This window comes from Passer domesticus, chromosome 5, assembly GCF_036417665.1.
Source record: "Passer domesticus isolate bPasDom1 chromosome 5, bPasDom1.hap1, whole genome shotgun sequence".
In the NCBI taxonomy this organism is placed as follows: Eukaryota; Metazoa; Chordata; class Aves; order Passeriformes; family Passeridae; genus Passer; species Passer domesticus.
Window position 1 is genome coordinate 46,254,984 of NC_087478.1, and position 18,296 is coordinate 46,273,279.

The 18,296-nt window shown below is 44.3% G+C and overlaps 1 protein-coding gene across 6 annotated transcripts in view; it reads right to left on the bottom strand.

The window, feature by feature from the left end:
* Nucleotides 1-18,296, bottom strand: part of GRIN2B (glutamate ionotropic receptor NMDA type subunit 2B) — a 235,246-nt gene that overhangs the window by 107,845 nt on the left and 109,105 nt on the right. Inside the window, exon 1 of one of the 6 annotated variants that reach the window (XM_064419978.1) lies at nucleotides 9,588-9,754. The exons of the other annotated variants lie outside the window; for them this stretch is intronic. Coding sequence (XP_064276048.1) covers nucleotides 9,588-9,739 — 152 coding nt within the window. The 5' untranslated portion in view covers nucleotides 9,740-9,754. Of the gene's footprint in view, nucleotides 1-9,587; nucleotides 9,755-18,296 lie in introns of those variants that run through there. 6 annotated transcript variants of the gene reach the window in all.

An 18,296-nucleotide genomic window follows, 5' to 3' on the forward strand; every position in this document is an offset into this window, starting at 1 on the left:
ACAGCTTCATACCACCCTCCCTCCAGGAGGACCTCCAATTCCAAGACAAAGACCTCCCTCTTGCCCAGGCATAAGGTTTCAAAGAGGCAGATACAGCCTTCCCTACCCACACCTTAAACCGCAAAGCAAACTTTTAACATGAAAAAAAACCAAACCAAAAACCCAAACCCCAGCGGGTGTGGGGGGATCTGAAATTCTTCATAGATTATGACTTTTCCATGGCAACAGGCTTGAGAAACAGGAGGGCTGGGGAGGGGGGTGAGGAGAGGGAGAGGGAGGGAATGGGAGGCAGAGTGCTGAGGAGGGAGCAAGCAGCACTGGTACATTGCCATGGAAACCCTCTTCCATCGGCAGCCAACTGCCAAAATCAGTCAGGATCCTAGAAATGGACTTGGAGTGGGGCCTGGGAGGTGCTGGGGGAGTCACCTTGCCAGGCCTGAGGCTACCTCTACCACAAGAACCCCAGTCCCACTCCTCTCCCCTTTTCCCAACAGCCTTGACACTGCTTTTGCCCTTGCCTCCACCAGACAGTCAAATTTGGCCCAGCTGAAGAGTGGGAGGAAACACAAGTCAGCAAACGAAACAACGAGAGCGGGCAGAAAGCAGCGAGGCAAAGAGGGATAATTTTTCTGATAGCCCTTGGTTTTCTTTCCACCTTTCTGGATCGATTTGGACCACACAGATGTATTTGTTTTCACACCCCAGATGGCTGTAGAAAGAGGATGTCACTCCTAATCACTGAAATTGAGATGGAAATGTTACTTCCCTGCAAACTTAGCTACCAAGGAAAGAAGAAAGGCTGTTGTTGGATTCACATCTGCACAAGGCCAGGTCCCGTTCCACTGTGTCTGTCCCACCCAGCATAGCACACGTCCCAGCCTACATCTAAAAAATGAGAGATGTCACAATATTGTGGCCAAGCAAAAATTAGGGCAGTTTCTGTTAATGGAAATGAAGTACATGGTGAAAATAAGTTAATTCTGCCTTCTAACCCACATCTGCAACACTTGGAGTGCAGGCAACTCAGTGAAATGAGCAACCATTCACACCCTTTTGCAAACTGAATTTTGTCAGAAGCCTTTTGGTGCCGTAAGAAATGGTCAAAGACAGAGTTTGGAGGAAGAACTTTAAAAGGGCTGGCAAATTCTACGAACCCTTGCTAGTATTTATAGTTGCACCCCTAGCATGGTAAGGGATGGATGAGTCGTTTCAGGCTGCAGACGGCTGCAGACGGCAGGAAGGAATTGACTCCTACTCCAACCACACAACTGGCTAAGCAAATTGTGGAGGAAGATTCCCTTCTCCTGAAGCATCTGTTATCACCCATCTGATTGCACAATGAATCAGTAGTATGAGGACAGGCTGCTGTGAAGGTGGGGGAAGAGGGAAAGAGAGATTGCAAATCAGGCAGTTATAAAGCAAGGAGATGCCAGTTTCCACCTCATCACAGAAAAGGACAGGGACCAAACACAAAGGGCCTGGCTTGTATGTTTTTAAGTTATGTGTTTGGATTACTACTGACAGTATAGCACCAGTGAAGTAGCTTAACTTTTATTGCAACAGCAGCTTGGTCTTCCCACATATATTTCAGAGCTGGGGATCTCAAACTGCTCTATGCTCTGATCATTCATCTCTCTAAATGATCTGCACTGATGAAATAAAGCAACCAGCCTGCAGACAATGCTCAAACAGAAGAAAAAATCCTTGCCCCTGAGCTCTGAGCCCAATCACAGCTCTGCTGGACCACCAAGTGATTCATCTGCACTTCTGTGCTTATTACTGAGATTGGAGCCCAAGCCCAGGCCTCCAGACCACTTCTAAGATTATCTAGTCACATTATATGGGATAAAGAAAATGAGCATGGACAGTGGCAGAATTTTTCTCAACTTTCCTGATGAGGGAAGAACAGCTGACTGACGCATCTGAGCTTCCTATGTGTCTGATGCAAATATACCACAATAATGCCTGCATAATGTCATCATCAGGCTGAAAATTAGTGAAAAATCACTAATGGGTCAAATTCTTACTTCAACTGTTGTTGGGACAGGAGAAAGGCATAGAGACTCCCACTAGATGAGAAAACACTGTGAACGCTACCCAAAGGGCAGCAAAGCACAAAGGTGAAGAGAGGATGATGCATAGCCCAGAGCCCACTGTGCATACAACAACCAACTGTGCACCAATAAAAGGAACCAATATCCAGCATTTTCTTTCTGAATTCACTGTTGCAATTACTCTTCAGGAATACTCTGCAACATTGGATGCACAGCTCAAAAGGGACAGACTTATTTCTTGTGGCCCGAAGTCTGGTTTCAGAGACCTTCTACTTCTGAGCTCAGCAAGGGCTCCCAGCCAGCTCACTCCCAGTTATTTACTAATAAAATAACTCAGTGGCAGTACCGAACAGGAGCCTGCCCCTAGAAGCCAGAATCCTATTGGCTATTTTGTGCCTGGCACTGAATTTTTTATCCCTGTATCCCTTGCACCTGCACCTGCCTCCAGAGAAATGGATAGGCTATTAAATATGGACTGGTATCACTTACAAGAGCTTTGCTGGCCCATCTGTGAAATTGCTCTGTGTCTCTTGAAGGCGTGCGCAAGAGACATTCTCTCCCCCCTCCCTCATCCTCCACTGATGGATTGGGTCTGTCAGCTTGTCAGCTCTCATTGGGCACTGTTTGACATCAGTCCACATTGGGGCAGTGAAAATCTGTTTGCAGTCAGCTCTTCCAATAGCTCCTGTGAAAGAGGGGAGGCTGACCCACTCCAAAACATGCTGCCTCAGCTGGCGTCCAAACAGCCACATATGATAATGGTGATAGAAAACAGCTTGAGAGAGGGTGGCAAAGCTACAGGTTTCTTTGGGGTCTGCTGGGCAGGTCAAGGAGAACACTGAGAGCTGGGGTAGGGCCCTCGTGACTTGTGAGTCCCATGCACAAACATTGCCGCCAAGACCTGTAGTCAGTGACTGAAAAAGAGGAAGTTTACACAGCTGACTGAGGTTGTGCAGGGACGCAGCTCAGTGGAGTGGGCCCTGGAATAATGTTCTGAGCATCCCTCAACTTGCAAATGTCATCTGTCAATCCCAGAGTCAGTCCTTCTGACGGGGGTAGCTGAGAAGGGACATCAGAGGCAAGCTAGGCTTGCAGAGCCTCCAGAGGGTCAATTGCCATGGTACATCAAGTAGCCAGTCATTCAAAATAGAGTTTCTTCACCCAGCTTTCTTAATGTCTAAAAAATTCAAACTGTTTGATATATCTGAAAATCCTTCTTGGAGTCTTTACAGAAAACCGGAATCAAGGCTCCTGTGGCTAATCACAATGCCTTGGAATGAGAACATGAAATCATTAGGAACACTGAAGCTTCCATTATGCCCCCTTCAATTCATTTTATTTTGACATGGGAAAAGTCATGTGAGAAATATGAGTTTCTAGGAAGAAGCTGAGATGCTACGATGCGTAGCTGAGAAACTACCCGTGGTAAAGGGAGCCATTTTGACAGAAAAAGAAAAAAGCAAACTGTACTGCAAAATTCACATATAGGTCCAGTTTCAGCTTTGCAGTTCCACTTCCAGCTGCAAGCCCTCATTTAGCTCTCTGAAATTGTAAAGGCTTCGACCCCATTTGTTAGTGCAGCCCTTGATTGGCAAAACACTTCTACAGATGAGCTCTTCAAATTGCCATTTTTTGCTCTCCCGCAACGTAAGATTTGTTTAGGCCATGAAAGAAGAAACACTTGATTGGATTTCAGTGCCTAGACAACAATATTCCAGATACTGCCCAGTCCCACCATGCCACACACTGTGAGACAAGCAAATAAAAACACACCTCAGGATGAAAATGTCATTACGGCAAACAGGATTTTAAGAGTCACAGAGAAATTCAGCTTAAAAAGGACCTCTTCAGATGATCGGCACAGCCCTCCACTCAAAAGAGGAACAGTTTATGCAATCTTTTCCCATCCATTTTCCAATGAAGCAACCAAACATCAAACTATGATCATTAGACCTATTGTTTCATGTCATAGTAACCCACTCTTACATACCCAAATGACACATACACAGAGAGCTTTTTAGCTCCATCTTCAAAAAATAAACAATTGGTCTCTTCAGTTACTCTAACAAATAGCATCATAAAAAACAACTGAACAAAAACACTAAAGCATCCTGCAGTTAGCTATGATGGGTAAAGAGTGGGAAGAAGTTTCAAGCAAGAGAGGAAAGAGTGAAAGGCAAAAAATGTGTCTGCAGAATGGTTGGATGCAGAGGTGGAGTGTTGTGGCATGAGGAACCTTTGGATCTGTGATAGAAGTATAGCAAAATATAAAAAATTTCACAAGCAAGGATTAGTTTTTCTGAGTTTTCTAGCTCAGCACTTCAGAGTCAATGCAATGGGCAGTTGAGCTAAGCAGCCATGTTTTAGATGCTGAAGGGAACTTGCTTGATTTTGGAGCATCCTTTCCACAGAGCCTCAATGGGTGCCACCTCCCTGCTGGGCTCCCTGACCACTGGATCTGCTCTCCCACCCCTGCAGCCAGGAGGCAGCCCCAGGTGCAGCCAGAGGGATCCATGGCAGAAGCAGCTCGTGCACACAGCTGTGAGAGTGAAGGAAAGTTGATGACATGGAAGAGGGAGCTGATGTTGATTTCCTTGTACCAGGACACACGGTAGAAAACAGAGGGATGAAGGGCTGAGAGTGAGTGGTAAGCACAGGGCCAGGTCATTTAAAGATGAAACTTTCTCCACCTCGGAGCCCTGCCCTGTGCATTGGTTTCATCATTAGCGATGACACTGATGACTGATTCCAGGATTCCCAACCTGGAACAGAGATATGAGAGCATCTGCAATTCCCTCCTATCACTGTCTCTGCAGAATTGATACATGAGCTTTTATTGCTCCTACCAAGCCCTGTGTAATAGCTGGGGTTAGTCCTACTCAGAAAGCTGGTTAATCCATTATGGTTTCTTTTTAAGCTATTCGCCATAATATGCCAGCTATTTCTATATTTTAATTAGACACTGTATTTTTAAGACTCCTCTTTTTAGTCTTTTGCCTTTCATATATTTTACCTCAGGAAATACTATTTGTTCTTGTAATATTGAAGAAGGTATGGTAGGGTCAAGCAAAGAAGTCTCAAGAAATTAGTACTGAGATGGAAGAAATATCAACAAACTCAAATGCAAAGGTGGAGGGAGCTGAAAGATTGGAAATACATGTGAAAGAAACACTGCCTTGAGAGCACCCTGCAAAGGCATCACCATGGAGTGGGGAGCACACAGGTGAGAGAAAGGATGCACCTCTTGGTGTGCGCTCAGGTCAGTGCCACTTGACAGGGACAGATTTTCCTACTGCGCTGTCGGCAATCCTGAGTGAAGCTTAGCAGAGTGTACCCTTGCCAATTTCCTTCAGTAACAGAGTCCTGTTACCCGTGATTTTTTGTGGGTTTCTTCTACTAGCATTGTCAGTACAGCAGCTGACTACCTGAAGAAATTTATTATAAACCACAAAGCAGGAGAGTCTGATTTTTACTCCATCTCCCAGTCATTGCTGATGATATGGAATAAAAGGAGTGGAGGCAGCGTGGGGAAGGGCTGTGAGCCCCCATGCACAATGCAGGGTAGCTCAGATAGGGCTGGCTCTTCAGGGGTGTGCAACATGCCTGAAGAACCAGTTTGATATTTCAGATGAGAGCTTTAGGCAACAGTAAGCCTTGCAGCAAAGGGCTCAGCACTCACTTAAGACTAAAAACAGAGCACTTCTTATTAAGGAGGCTGATGTAAAGCCCAGAGCAGGGGGAGTGGTGGGGGGATGATGCAGGAAGGAAGGACATGTGATATTCATTCAGTAAAAGAAAACCAACAGCTAAAGAATGCACAAGGTTAATATCAATCACTTTTCCTGCCCTAGAGCCTTTTGGTGCTCAGAAGCTAATTTGGGTGGGGTGATTTCTTAACATACACACAGCATAAACACACACCACACACCCCATCAGCCTCCCACAGTTTGAAAGAGGAGTAGATATCCAAACCATAGACTAAAGAGAAGAGCTCTGCAGGGAGAAGTGCTTAACTGAGAACAAAACTGGCCCTAGCCCAGAAATCATCAACCTCTCCAGCTCCAGGGATGAGGACAGCTTTCTTGATGTCAGCCATTTCCAGCCCCTGAGCACACACACAGCCACTCCCTGCACACTGAAGAGAAGCCACAATTCCTGTAGGAAGCACATGCAGGGTGGGAACACCCACATATTGCCCATATCTATCTCTCTTCATTACTCCCTGTCTAAGCTTCCAGCTTTCCCACTCCTGGTGCTGGAGGCTCTCCCACCTCAACCTCTGTCATTTAAGAGACTGAGCGTGGCACAGCCTTTAGCTCCCACGGTCCAGCACAGCAGCCTCACCCATAGCACAGGCCAAAAGGAGAATTCTCTCCAGCTGAGGAGAGGACCCTAACCCCCAGAGTCCCCTTTGTGTAGCTCTGGGTCTGGTCACTGCCCGTCCTTTGGTTCCAGCATGCATGCTCAGAGCTATCCCTGCTGCTTTCAGACTGGTTTATACCCTGTTTTCTGGGTGCTTCTCATCATAAATTGGCTAGCCCTGCCTACCCCTCTCCCCAAGGCACAGTGCAGCCTCTTTGCACAGTCATACATGGCCCAGAATCCAGGATCACTGCTAACCATATCTGAAAGGAAGAACCAATGGGGGGAACCAGAAAGTTCATTTTAGCTTCAGATGACAGCCAGGAAGAGCTAACAAAGACAAAGCAGAAAGGGTGGCAAAGTAAGACAGATGGACAGACAAGAAAGATGGCACAACATTTATATTTTCTTTTACCCAGATGTAAATGGATTTGTTGCCCTGCAGCAATTTACAATAGCTGAAAATTGGTCTGCAAAGCCCAAGAGGGAATAAGGATGTCCCAGAGAGCTCAAAAGATGGATTCAATGCTGAGCCGTTGCTCACTGGGAGTCCTTCTAGATTCACAGCCCAATCAAAATACTGGCCTCAGTATTTCCTTTGCACCATGACCAGATGGACAGGAAACATCTGCTCCACTGACCACTTTCCTCCCCATAACTGCCTCAGCCACGTGCATAACAAACTAATAATTCAATCATGCATCTTCACCACACTTTCACCGCAGCCCACACACTCACCCACCTGCTGCCAGAATAGGCACCCCCTACCATTGCCAGAGTCAGTCAGGCATGTTTTTCTCCCACTCGTGCAGTCCCACTCAGCTCTATCCACACCCCGACTCTGTCTGCCTTTAACAATTATCTCCAGCTCTGGGAAGAAGCACTGCAGATTTCCATCCCAGCCTTCCCTCTAAGTGCTTATTCGTTGCATCACAGAACATGCCCTGAGCTGGAATGAAATTTCGCCCTTTGCATATCCTTACTTATTTATACTTGCTGCCCATGCTGGTTGCCTAAGGGATGGGAAGGAGGTAGGAGGGTATTAACAAGCTCTTTAACATGATACCTCTTAGAAATAGAGTAACTACTGCTATCTGCATCACTATCTTTCGCTTGAGTGAAAATCAGGCAATGGACGCTACTGCGGGCTGCTTTTCTATGCCCACGTGGTACTATGAGACACACCAGGAATTTGGGCTCAGCTGCTGACCCATCAATTCTAAAAGTTAATATTCACACAACTAGGCTCAAATTTTACAAGGTGTGAGATGGCAAGTGTTTTCAGACACTTTTCAGAGCTCAAGACAAGGTGATGCTCTTCAGAGACAGAGCCTTTTACAATTCATGTCCATTATTCACAGTCTTTTGGATGCATATATCCTCTACACTCTTCACTGCCTTCCTCTAGTCAGTCACCAAGACCTTCATTTCCTCTCCAGAAAAGCCCACTAGTTAAGCCCAGTAGTTAAAGCACTGGGTCCTCAAATCCTAAATGCCTGACTTCAAATAAGGATGTCAAGTAAAGTCTCCCTGGGAAGGTGCCCTAAATTTGAAGATGTCATATATACTGTTATAGAAGAAATTCTCTAAATCCCTTTTTCGGAAGTAATTTTATATCATAAAAAAATACTCTGCATGGGCAGAACACTCAGACCTTCAACCATACACACCCCCACATTCCCAGCTGATGAGCTGGATCTGCCAGGGGCACAGGCATGGAGTCAGAGGAAGAATGTTTTTACCAAGTTGGAGAATATGTGAAGAGGGATTTAAGGGAAACGGAGCCTGTCAGAGGAGCCACTTGCTGGGAGGACAGCTTGCTGGCATGGCACAGGCAGGTGTTTGAGTGTTTGCAATGCAAGCCCTCACCTACAGCTGTTCCCATGCCCTCCCTCTTCAGGAGGTGGCTCAGGGCTATGCACAGGACATTTCAGTGCCCCTGCATCACACCCCACTGGCTGTACCAGGTGGGTCCCCAGGACAACAGCTGGCCCTCAACCTGCACAGCACCCCTGTAGCCCCTTGCTGTGGAGCTAATAAAGGATTGTTGGTAATAACATGGCATGGGAAAGAAGAGTGGCTGGAGAAGGGGTGATGAGGAAGTAGGGCAGCATTTTTCCAAGACATACATCCTTGTACTTCCTGGAAATAACACAACACAGTACAGAGTAAGGGCAGAAATGAGGCCAAGAAGCAGCTATGGACTGTAAGGCCTTCCAAAGCCCTCTAACCCATTTCCAAGAAGGTGCAAAAAATGATCAGTGCATAATAGTCAATTTACACAGAAAGTGAGAAACCTGTCTTCAAGGCAAGGAAACCTATGTATGAAAAGATACCTCCACCAAGCCCAGGAAGCACCTCCAGGATTCTGGGCAGAGGAGCCCCTTCCCATGATGCCACCAGGCTAAACCCTCCCCAGGGAGCTGGGGGTGTCTAGCCTAGAGGAAAGGAGGCTCAGGGGGATCTTATTGCTCTGGAAGGAGGTCATAGACAGGTGGGTGTCAGTCTCTTCTCCCAGGTAACAAGAGATAGAACAAGAGGAAACAGCTTCAAGCTGAGCCAGGGAACAGGCTGCCCAGAGAGGTGGTGGTAGTGGTGGTGTCCCCATCCCTGGAGGTAGGGGACACCATGTGGCACTTAGGGTCACAGTTTAGTGGTGGACCTGAGAGTTTAGGATGATTGGACTCAATGATTTTAGAGGTCCTTTCCAACCTCAGTGATGCTATGATTCTATGAGTCTTTGAAGCCTGAATCTGTGGCATCTAACAGTGGCATCACTGCAGGCTATAGTGCCAGCCCCAACTTGGCTAAGGATATATATAATTGTACTGGTAATGAAATACAGCTGCCACCCCTAGAACAGTTGTTCTTTGAAGTCACAGAAATACCAAGTAGGACTTCTTCCCTAATATAATTAATTTGTGTGCACAAATAATACCAGTCATTGGTACCAAATTTATTTCTTCTCCCCCAAGCTCTCCCATCCTTCACCACTGATATGCAGCCAAAGCTACTTGGGAATGAAAGCAGAAAAAAAAAAAACCTGCTCCAATTTTTTTCCCATGGATGCTGGTTCATGACTATCATGCTGAGGAGCCAGAACTTCATCCTTTCACATCCAGATCACTGAGTTCCCCTCTCTGATGCCAAAGCCATAGAGCCAGACCTTACCTCAGCTTATGCAGGTAAATCCCTGTGACTCCATTTAGTTTTCCTCTGCTGCCCAGTTCTTCTGTGGCACTTTTCAACACACTGCTATTACAGATTTCTACATGGTAATTAAGGGTAGAGCTTTGTATGGGATCTGGCTGAGATGGAGTCATTTTCCCACAGCAGCCCTCACTGTGCTGTGCTTGCATTGGTACCTAGAAAGGAGTTGGTAACACATCAGAATTTTGGCTACTGCTGAGCAGCGCTGGCACAGCATCCCACCTGAGACTGAAACTGTGCTTCCAATTCCTGTGACTGCTAAAGCTAAATGTTCATACCATGCCATTACACACATCTTAATTAATCCACTGATTGTTCCCATATTCTCCCAGATTAGGATACCCTCTCCTAGAAAACATTAACTTATTAACCCCAGTCACTCCTCCTAAAGCAGTCCCAGAACAGATAATTGCCTGCCCCCTAAATGCCAAGGTATTCATAATGTTCTGATTTACCAAGAGGCATTGCAAAGTCTCTCTGAAGTATTTGAGTGGAGGAATAACACACAAGCTCTTTCAGAAGCATCATTAAAACCAGACAAACCTTTCAATCCATTTAGTGAAGTGCCTGGAGGCTGTCTTTTCAGAAGGGAAACAGAAGTAAATACAGCACATTGAAATTGAATACATGAAGTGCCACAGGCAGCAGCCCTCTTGCACATCATTTGCGATGCTGGTGTTTTTTCCTGTTTCCTCTTTTTTTCAATTTATACTCAGCGCATTTCAGGCTCATGTGAGGAGGAATCATAACAACTCTGGAGATTTTTAATTTATCCCTGAGAAAGGTATAAAATGAGCATCAGCCAGGCAAGTTACCTCCACTGCCTACTGAATGCCAGCCAGGAAGTATCACTTACCTGCCATGAGAAGACAGTTCATAATTCAGCCCCACTCAAACCCCCACTCCTTCTGCTGTGGAGAATTCACAAGAACTATCTGAGAACGGCCTCATGAGAGGGATGATATCAGCACTGGACCAGACTGAGGTACCTTGTTCATCTCACAAGTCCCATACCACTGCTGTTAAGTGGCAATAATAGGAAGAGAGAAAATGGCCTCAGGTTGTGCCACAGAAGGTTTAGATTGGATGTAAGGAAAAAATTCTTCACTGTAAGGGTTGTCAAGCACTGGAACAGGCTTCCCAGAGAAATGGTATAGCCACTGTCCCTGGAAGTATTTAAAAGATGTGATGTGGTACTAGGGACATGGTTTACTTGGACTTGGCAGAGCTGGGTTATTGACTGGACTCAATGATCTCCGAGGTCTTTTCCAACCTAAATGATGCTTTGATTCTATGAATATTTAGCTAAGGCTAATGGCGAGGTTCAAGGCTGCACCACCTACTCTGAAATCTCTTCCCAGAACACAGAATGCCTTTCATGGAGTCCAAAGTAATATTTTTCACTATGTTTTTTCCAAGAGACCAAGGGAGGATGCATCAAGTGTCAGAAGATGCTTGGCCAAATCTTGGCCAAATCTCTCCCAGCATTCTGACCCCAAACTTGCCTCTTCTAGTCTGCCACACTCTGTAGCTCTCAGCCAGAGCTCTCATCTGGAGCCTGTAACCTCAACATGCCACTTGGCTCCTAAAAACATTTTACAAAAAATTGAGAAAAAAAACAGTATCTCTGGCACTGCTTTCTTCCCACTAAGGCCTCCCATGTTTGGGGATGATTCATGAGCTGCATGAGTTAATGTGTTTTGGTGAAGGCACGACTGCAAAATACAGCACTGTAGATGAACACCCATGGCTGCAGCAAGGAGGGAGGGAGAGATGGAGAAGTAAGAAAAGGATAGCCTTTGGAGGATTGGATTTTTTTCCATTCTTGCACTTGTTTTTTCTAACTCTTTGGATGGTTGGTTTTACTTCCATGCTGGGGACCGGTACCGATTTTCTTTCATTGTGTGACATACATTTTTAAAAGAAGATTAAAGGTGCTGAAAGCCTGGGGTAGACACTTCTTCTCTTTTTTTAAGAAACATCATTTTCAATTGAAACTGAAATAAAACAATTCGTTTATCTGCTTGCTGACTGAGACCCAGGTTTAAGACCATGCAAGAACACATTCAGCCAGTAAGCAGATCTACCTTGCCCTCCTAAAAATGTTCCAGGAAGCCCACAGACAGAGGAGAAATTTGCATTGCTGGAGCTGGTTTCAACCATCTCTTCAAGCTGTCTCTTCTTCCCAAGGTAAAGCATTCCTTATAGATTTCTCTAGCTATGCCAAATTTTAACTTTAAGAGTGACATTTTCCATATCTGATGTTCATGTCATGTCTGATATTTGATGAAGATTGAAGTTAAAATGGTCTGTTCTTTTCCAAAAACAGGCAAGAGGAAAAAAGCTATTTTACCAACATTAGGAAAAAGATAGTGACCTTTATAAAAAGCTCCTGTAGTTCTCTGCTTTCAAGGGACATGAATTTTGATGAGAGAGGAAAGCAAACATTCATTTCATGCTGATTTTTCCCATACTTGTGAAAACCTAGACAGATCATAAGTCTTTGGGAAAACTGCAATTCACAGTTGTTCAAGAAAAATTATTAGAGCTTTCAAAAAAAAAAAAAAAAAAAAAACAAAACCAAAAACCATCCTTTTTAAACTCCTCTCCTGACTGGGCCTTCTGCAGTCTAAGGCTCAAGTAAGGCCTATGAGTGGACTGGGGAAGCAGAAGAAGGAGGAATACTTCTATTGGGTTGGTATTTCCCATGATTGTGCCTGCTCCCTGCACCCAGAGATGTCTGGAAAAAGAGGCTGGCTAATTCCAAAGCAGCAGGAAAGAGCCAGGAAGGTAATCTGGATACACTGACTTGGGACACTGCAAGAAGTAAGGGGCTAAAAAAGAAGAGAACCGGGAGGTGTCACACCTGGGCTATTTGGACAAAGAGACTGTGACTTGTTGGAGCTGAGGGGAAGGGAACCAGATTAGACAAGGAGTCAGAATGTGAGATAAGTGGAAATGGATGAAAATAAGTGACACAGCCCAGCAGTGGAAGCTGGGTTTTTCTAGACCCAGGTTCTGGAGCTTAGATTGCTTGTCTGTAAGATAGATTCTAACTTTGCTAGATGAGAACCAGACTGGGACAAGAAGCCAGAAGGGCAGAACAGACATGGCAAGCTGTGGAGACAAGACAAAAGAGGTCAGTAGTGGGAGAGAAAAGCTAACGAGTTTGTGACCACTAAACCATGCAGTTTGATGAAGTGTTGGCTTATTCAATACAAAAAGTCAAGCACTGCAAAAGACTGAAAACATCAGCATTATAGCTATTCAATTTGAATGCATCCCATTTTGCATAATGACTAAGAATCAGTCCTGAAACAAAATTTTTTCTTGCAGGACCCTGATCTCATTGAATGCACTAGACAGATTAATTTGGGAATCAAACTTAGCTGTTTGGAAAGTGGGCAGTAATCAAGTGAGAGGCTGAGAATGGCTAGGACAAACAGGAAAATCAAATTGCTAAGCCAGCTGAAAGGTGTACTGCAAGGCTGGATTTGTCCCAACCTCTGCACAAGGCCATGGTGGCACAAATAAAACAAAATATTATTATATTATATTATATTATATTATATTATATTATATTATATTATATTATATTAATTTCAGTTGAAAGGGACCTATCAAAAGCATCTAGTCCAAATGCCTCCTAAACACTGACAGGTTTGGAGCATTGACCACCTCTCCAAGAAGCTTGTTCCAGTCTTTGACCACCCTCTCAGTGAAGAAAACCTTCAAACCTTCCTAACACCTCATCTGAACCTCACATGGCACAGCTTTAAAACATTCACATGCATCCTATTACTGGACACGAGGCAGAAGAGATCAGTAAATTGTCTTAAACCAGATTTTTCACAAACAGTCTCTAAATCTGTGCACCCCATTTTCTGGATGCTTAACAAAAGCAGGACAAGTCTTCTGGCCCCTTTTTTTTGGGTTGGTGGCAATTCCAAACAAAAATAAGTACTCTATTTAGAGCCCAATTTTGGCAGATCAGTAAGTATAAAATTTTGACTTTGTTGAAAGAAAAAAATATATACATATATCTATATATATATCTATATGTATAGATATAGATATAGATATAGATATAGATATAGATATATATTCAGCCTGTCTTCTTTTGAATCTGAACATTTTCAAACATCTTGTTTTCAAATGAAAGGAAGATCCATATTGAAGTCATAAACTAAGTGGAATTAGAAATCCAGTGTTTCATCGCAAATATATTGAAAGAAATAATTCAAATTAAATTTTTAAAAGGGAAATTGTTTGGAGACTGTTTTCCTTTTCTCCTGGGTTCAAGATTATTTCTGCAAAACAAACAATTATACGGGTATAAACAAACAGCCCATATAACTTGTATGTCACCAAATTTCCATTTCTACATTAATAAAAAATCAATGAAAAACGGTGCTCAGTCCTAGGTAACACTTGGCAGGGGGCAATTGAAGAATTGCTGAGTTGAAGACAAAGAGAAATTTGCTTTGAACACTGAAAGCATTCTGTAATGATCAGTGCTTTGAATAATGAGATTCTAGGTGTCTCAGATGGGCCATGAAAAATTAATAGACATTTTTGACCTTAATCTTGCTGCTCCTCGGTTCCCCGCCTATACAATGGATTTACATGAAGTAGCTTGTGTCCTCTCAGCTCGTAGGAGTAGGGTGAAAATCCATGAACCTCGTGATGTACCAAGACACTGGCCTAACGTGCCACAGATAACACCTTGAGACAAAGAATCCTCAATTCTCAGCAGCCTGTGAAAGCAGACACAATACAAAGCTTAAAGGTACACATTAAGCAAGGCGAAGGAAATGAAATACTGAATCACTGCTCAGTCAGGAAATATTACCCATCATGCATACAGAAGCAGGCAGGGGTCCTGTCTTGAAAGACCATACTGAAACCACTGCTCTATAATGCATAGACACAAGAATGCCAAATTAAGATTGCAGCCTTAATTCTGGCATTTTCTTCTGTTTGAAGTGCTTGCCTTTGCAACCTAAATAATACTCTTCTGACACAGCTGTGTGTACGTAATATATGAAAGGCTCTTGGCTCGGGGGCCTTGGACTTCACAGAACATTGCAGCAGTCCCCCTGAGTTTTCCTCCCCAGTTGTTTTGCTTCCAGCTCGTACCGGTTTTGCAGCACTGTATCAGAGCTTGTCTTTTCCTGTCTCTCTCCTTTACCACATGCCCTTCCTCAGAACTGCTTCCTCACCTCCAGCCAATCACCCTGTCAGCTCCCCAGCACCAGCTTTCATTGCTGCATTGTTAATTATTTGCTTGGGCAATCATGATCCTAAGACTATGAGCACAGACAGAGGTCTCGCTTCATTTGATATAAAACAGCAAAGAGGTTTCCTCATTTCAGGGCAAAATTGCAATAGTGTTGGCATTCTGCATCCTTCCCAGGTCTGGTCCATGATGCAGAGGTGCCTGCCTCCATCTCTTCTTTCTTTGCAACCTTCCACCCAGTAACTGTACTGGTGGGAGGCAGAAAGGAAAACTTTGACTCATCACACCTGTCTCTATGGCAGTTGTCATGCTCCTCATAACCCCAGGTTCCCTAACATTTTCACTGCTATATAACTTCTGGAGGATTATAGTCTTTATTCATACCTTTTTACCTGAACAGCAGCTTAAACATTCCCTATTTCTCAGCTGAAAACTTCTTTTGGAGTAAAACTACCTTCAGAGAATTGCTAGTATGGTTTTGTCCATCCTGAAAAATATGCCCTAAGCCTATGCAAAGACCATACAGACAACAAATCAGACATTTGCAGACAAATGAAACAAAGAGACCACATCAGGGTGGGAGTAGGGACTGATGCTTAAAAAAACTCTGTGCTGAGGGAAAGATAACTTAGTAATTGCCAAAAAGGAACTACTTGAAAAAAAGAGTTCAGAGCTTCTTTAGTTTCAAGGCTTTCTTTCCTACTAATATTAAGTTTCAGAAGTTGAAAATGTCAAAACAATAGATAAAGACCAATCCAGTCCAAAACTGTGGCTAATCCTCTTCTTCCTGGCATCATGACACCTGTCAGTGCAAGATTCTCCTTTGCTAACACCCCTTGTCCTGTCCTGCTGTAAGTTACTGACTCACTCCTTTTTCTTTTTCTCTCTCTCCCTTTTCTCTCTCTTTCCTGGCTCTCTCCTCTGGCTCTCCCTGGTGAACAGTGAGCTGCAAGAAGCATTCCTGGGCTAGAAATTAACATATTAATGAAGAGAGAGCCTTGAAGAAGGGTTGAGAGATGGGGAGAAAACAGTGAGAGGAGGCAGGCAGAACAAAATAACAAAAGGAAGATATTATGAAGAAGGGACACAGAGCCAAAGCACAAAGGGAGAAAAAAAATGCTTTTCTTTGGAACTTGCACTACTTCAAACACTTCCATGGGAAGAAAAGATGAAAGAGAGAAAAGAAAGAGAGTAGGGAAAATGGGGTGGTTCTTCTGTTTTAAGCTAAGATTTAATATTTCAATAGAAAAGAATCACCTATTGAGGGAAGGATAAGAGGATGGAAGATGGGAGTCATAGAAGGGCATAGAGATACACAAAGGGGGCATGACTGATAACAAGAGCAGTGGGCTCATCCCTGGCTGTTTGCAAAACACCATTAGCATGGAATCATAGAAACACCACAGCAACAGGCCTTGCCTATGGGCTATTGCCTCCCCTGCAACCTCCTGTTCTCTCCTTCCACAATGTAAACCTGCAAGCCTGCCCCAAAATTATGCTAAAAATAGAAGGATAAAATGTCAGTTAGCAAGAACTATGGTCGATCTAGCAAGCTCACAAGTGTCCCACTCCCAATCCCTCTAAGCTCTCTCTTAGGCATACAGTGGGAAACCCATTAGGATCAGTGGATTGAGGAGGAAGTAAAAACGTTGTTAGTTCAAATGTTTAAGTACTTGTTCCATGCTCTCTGCTTCTCTATTTGACTACCCACCATTTACAACCTTCTTTAGAAGCACTGCAGAAGAACAGACCCTGAATAATGCAAAATTTCCTCTTGCACCCACTGGCCAGAACAAGCCCACCATTTGCATGCTTGATGACAAAACAAAAGAAGGGAGGGAAAAAGGATTCCTGGCCTGAAGAAGGAACACAAAGAAATAGCATTTTTAGTGGTGAAATACATAACAGACATTGCAAAACCAAGGCATAAGGACTTGATTAGGAAAATAAGCTTTTTCACATAGGTCTACATCAGTAAAGGTGTGAGTTGTTACCAAAGAGCCATTCTTGTAAAACAGACCTCTCTCAGTTTGTCCACACCTTTCACAGTCCCACCAGCATGTGCCACTACACAGAACCTTGTTCCACAGCTTCCAGGTGGTACCAAGCCAGCTCCCTGACACCTCACCAGGCTACTGCAATACTGAGAACACCCTCAATACCCTAAGTATTGACTGAGCCCCATGGTCTTGTGCAGCAGTCTCCTAGAGGTGCAGTAATTAAGTAAATAGCCACAGGCAAAACTGTGTTCGTCTCCTTGACCAGCCCAACTCCTCCTTTCTTCTGTAATGGTGAGGGAAGCAGACCAAGGACTGTTTGTCACTCGGCCATCACCAGATGAGACTCCTAGGTGCTACCAAACAGCTATCTTTAACACTTAAAGAAACTTTCAGCATGAACCTCTGTCATAAATGTGACAAATTTACATGGCTGCTTTCTCCTGACTTCTCAGATGGCAAGAGCAGGTTCAGGGATTTCCTGGCACAGGAGTTCCCACTGCTCAGCCTCAGCAGAATGGCCACAGCCAAAGTCACAGCATCCATGCAACTGCCTGGTTTTGGGTATACTGCTGCTCTGACCTGTGGCATCAGAAAAGGCAAGGCAAGCTCCAAGCCACACAGAGGAATGAAAGTCAATGTCACCCACAGCCCTCCCACTTAGAGAACCAGCTGCATGTCCTTCACAGTGAGTGCTCTAAAACCAAGCTCAGTGATGCTTTATATTCCCCCAAGTGGTCCTCCATCTGCACCACATCCCCACACTCCCTTTCTGCCAGTGCCCTTCTCTGGGGACCTGCTTCCACACTGACAACTGATGGCTGTGACAAACATTTCTGAGCTGCTGCAGCTGAGCACCAAGAGACAGAACCCCTTCTGCAGGTCTTGTGAGGATCCAGAAGAGGGTGACAAAAAGGGAGGAAACCAGCAGCAATGCAAGCCAGCCTGATCTGCAATGCAAGTTGGTGGATGCCTCTCCCCTGTGGCTAATCCTACCCCTGAATGCCTACATAGCCTCCATACTGGCTTACACGGTACTCCCTGTGCCATCCACTGTTGGGAGAGCCATGCTTTTCTCATTTGGCTCCCTCACTCTGCCAAACTTCCTTGTTAAGCAATTTCATGGAACTATAATAAACTATTCCAAATCAATTTCACAGCATTGCTAAGCTTGTGCCTTCATCAATTCAAACTTGAGCCTTCCATGAAAAATTGCTGGGAGAAAAAAATACAAATCAGTAAAATAAGTAAACTTCTCACTCTAGACAGTCAAACTGGAGCCTTTTCCAGAAATATCACCTTTCCACAGCCACCAGAGAAACTGTGGCTTGATGCTACCTCCAAGGCACTTGTTGAAGTACCTCTTTCATGAGGAAAGGCTGAGAGAATTGGGATTGTTCAATCTGGAAAAGAGAAGCCTTTGGAGTGACCTAA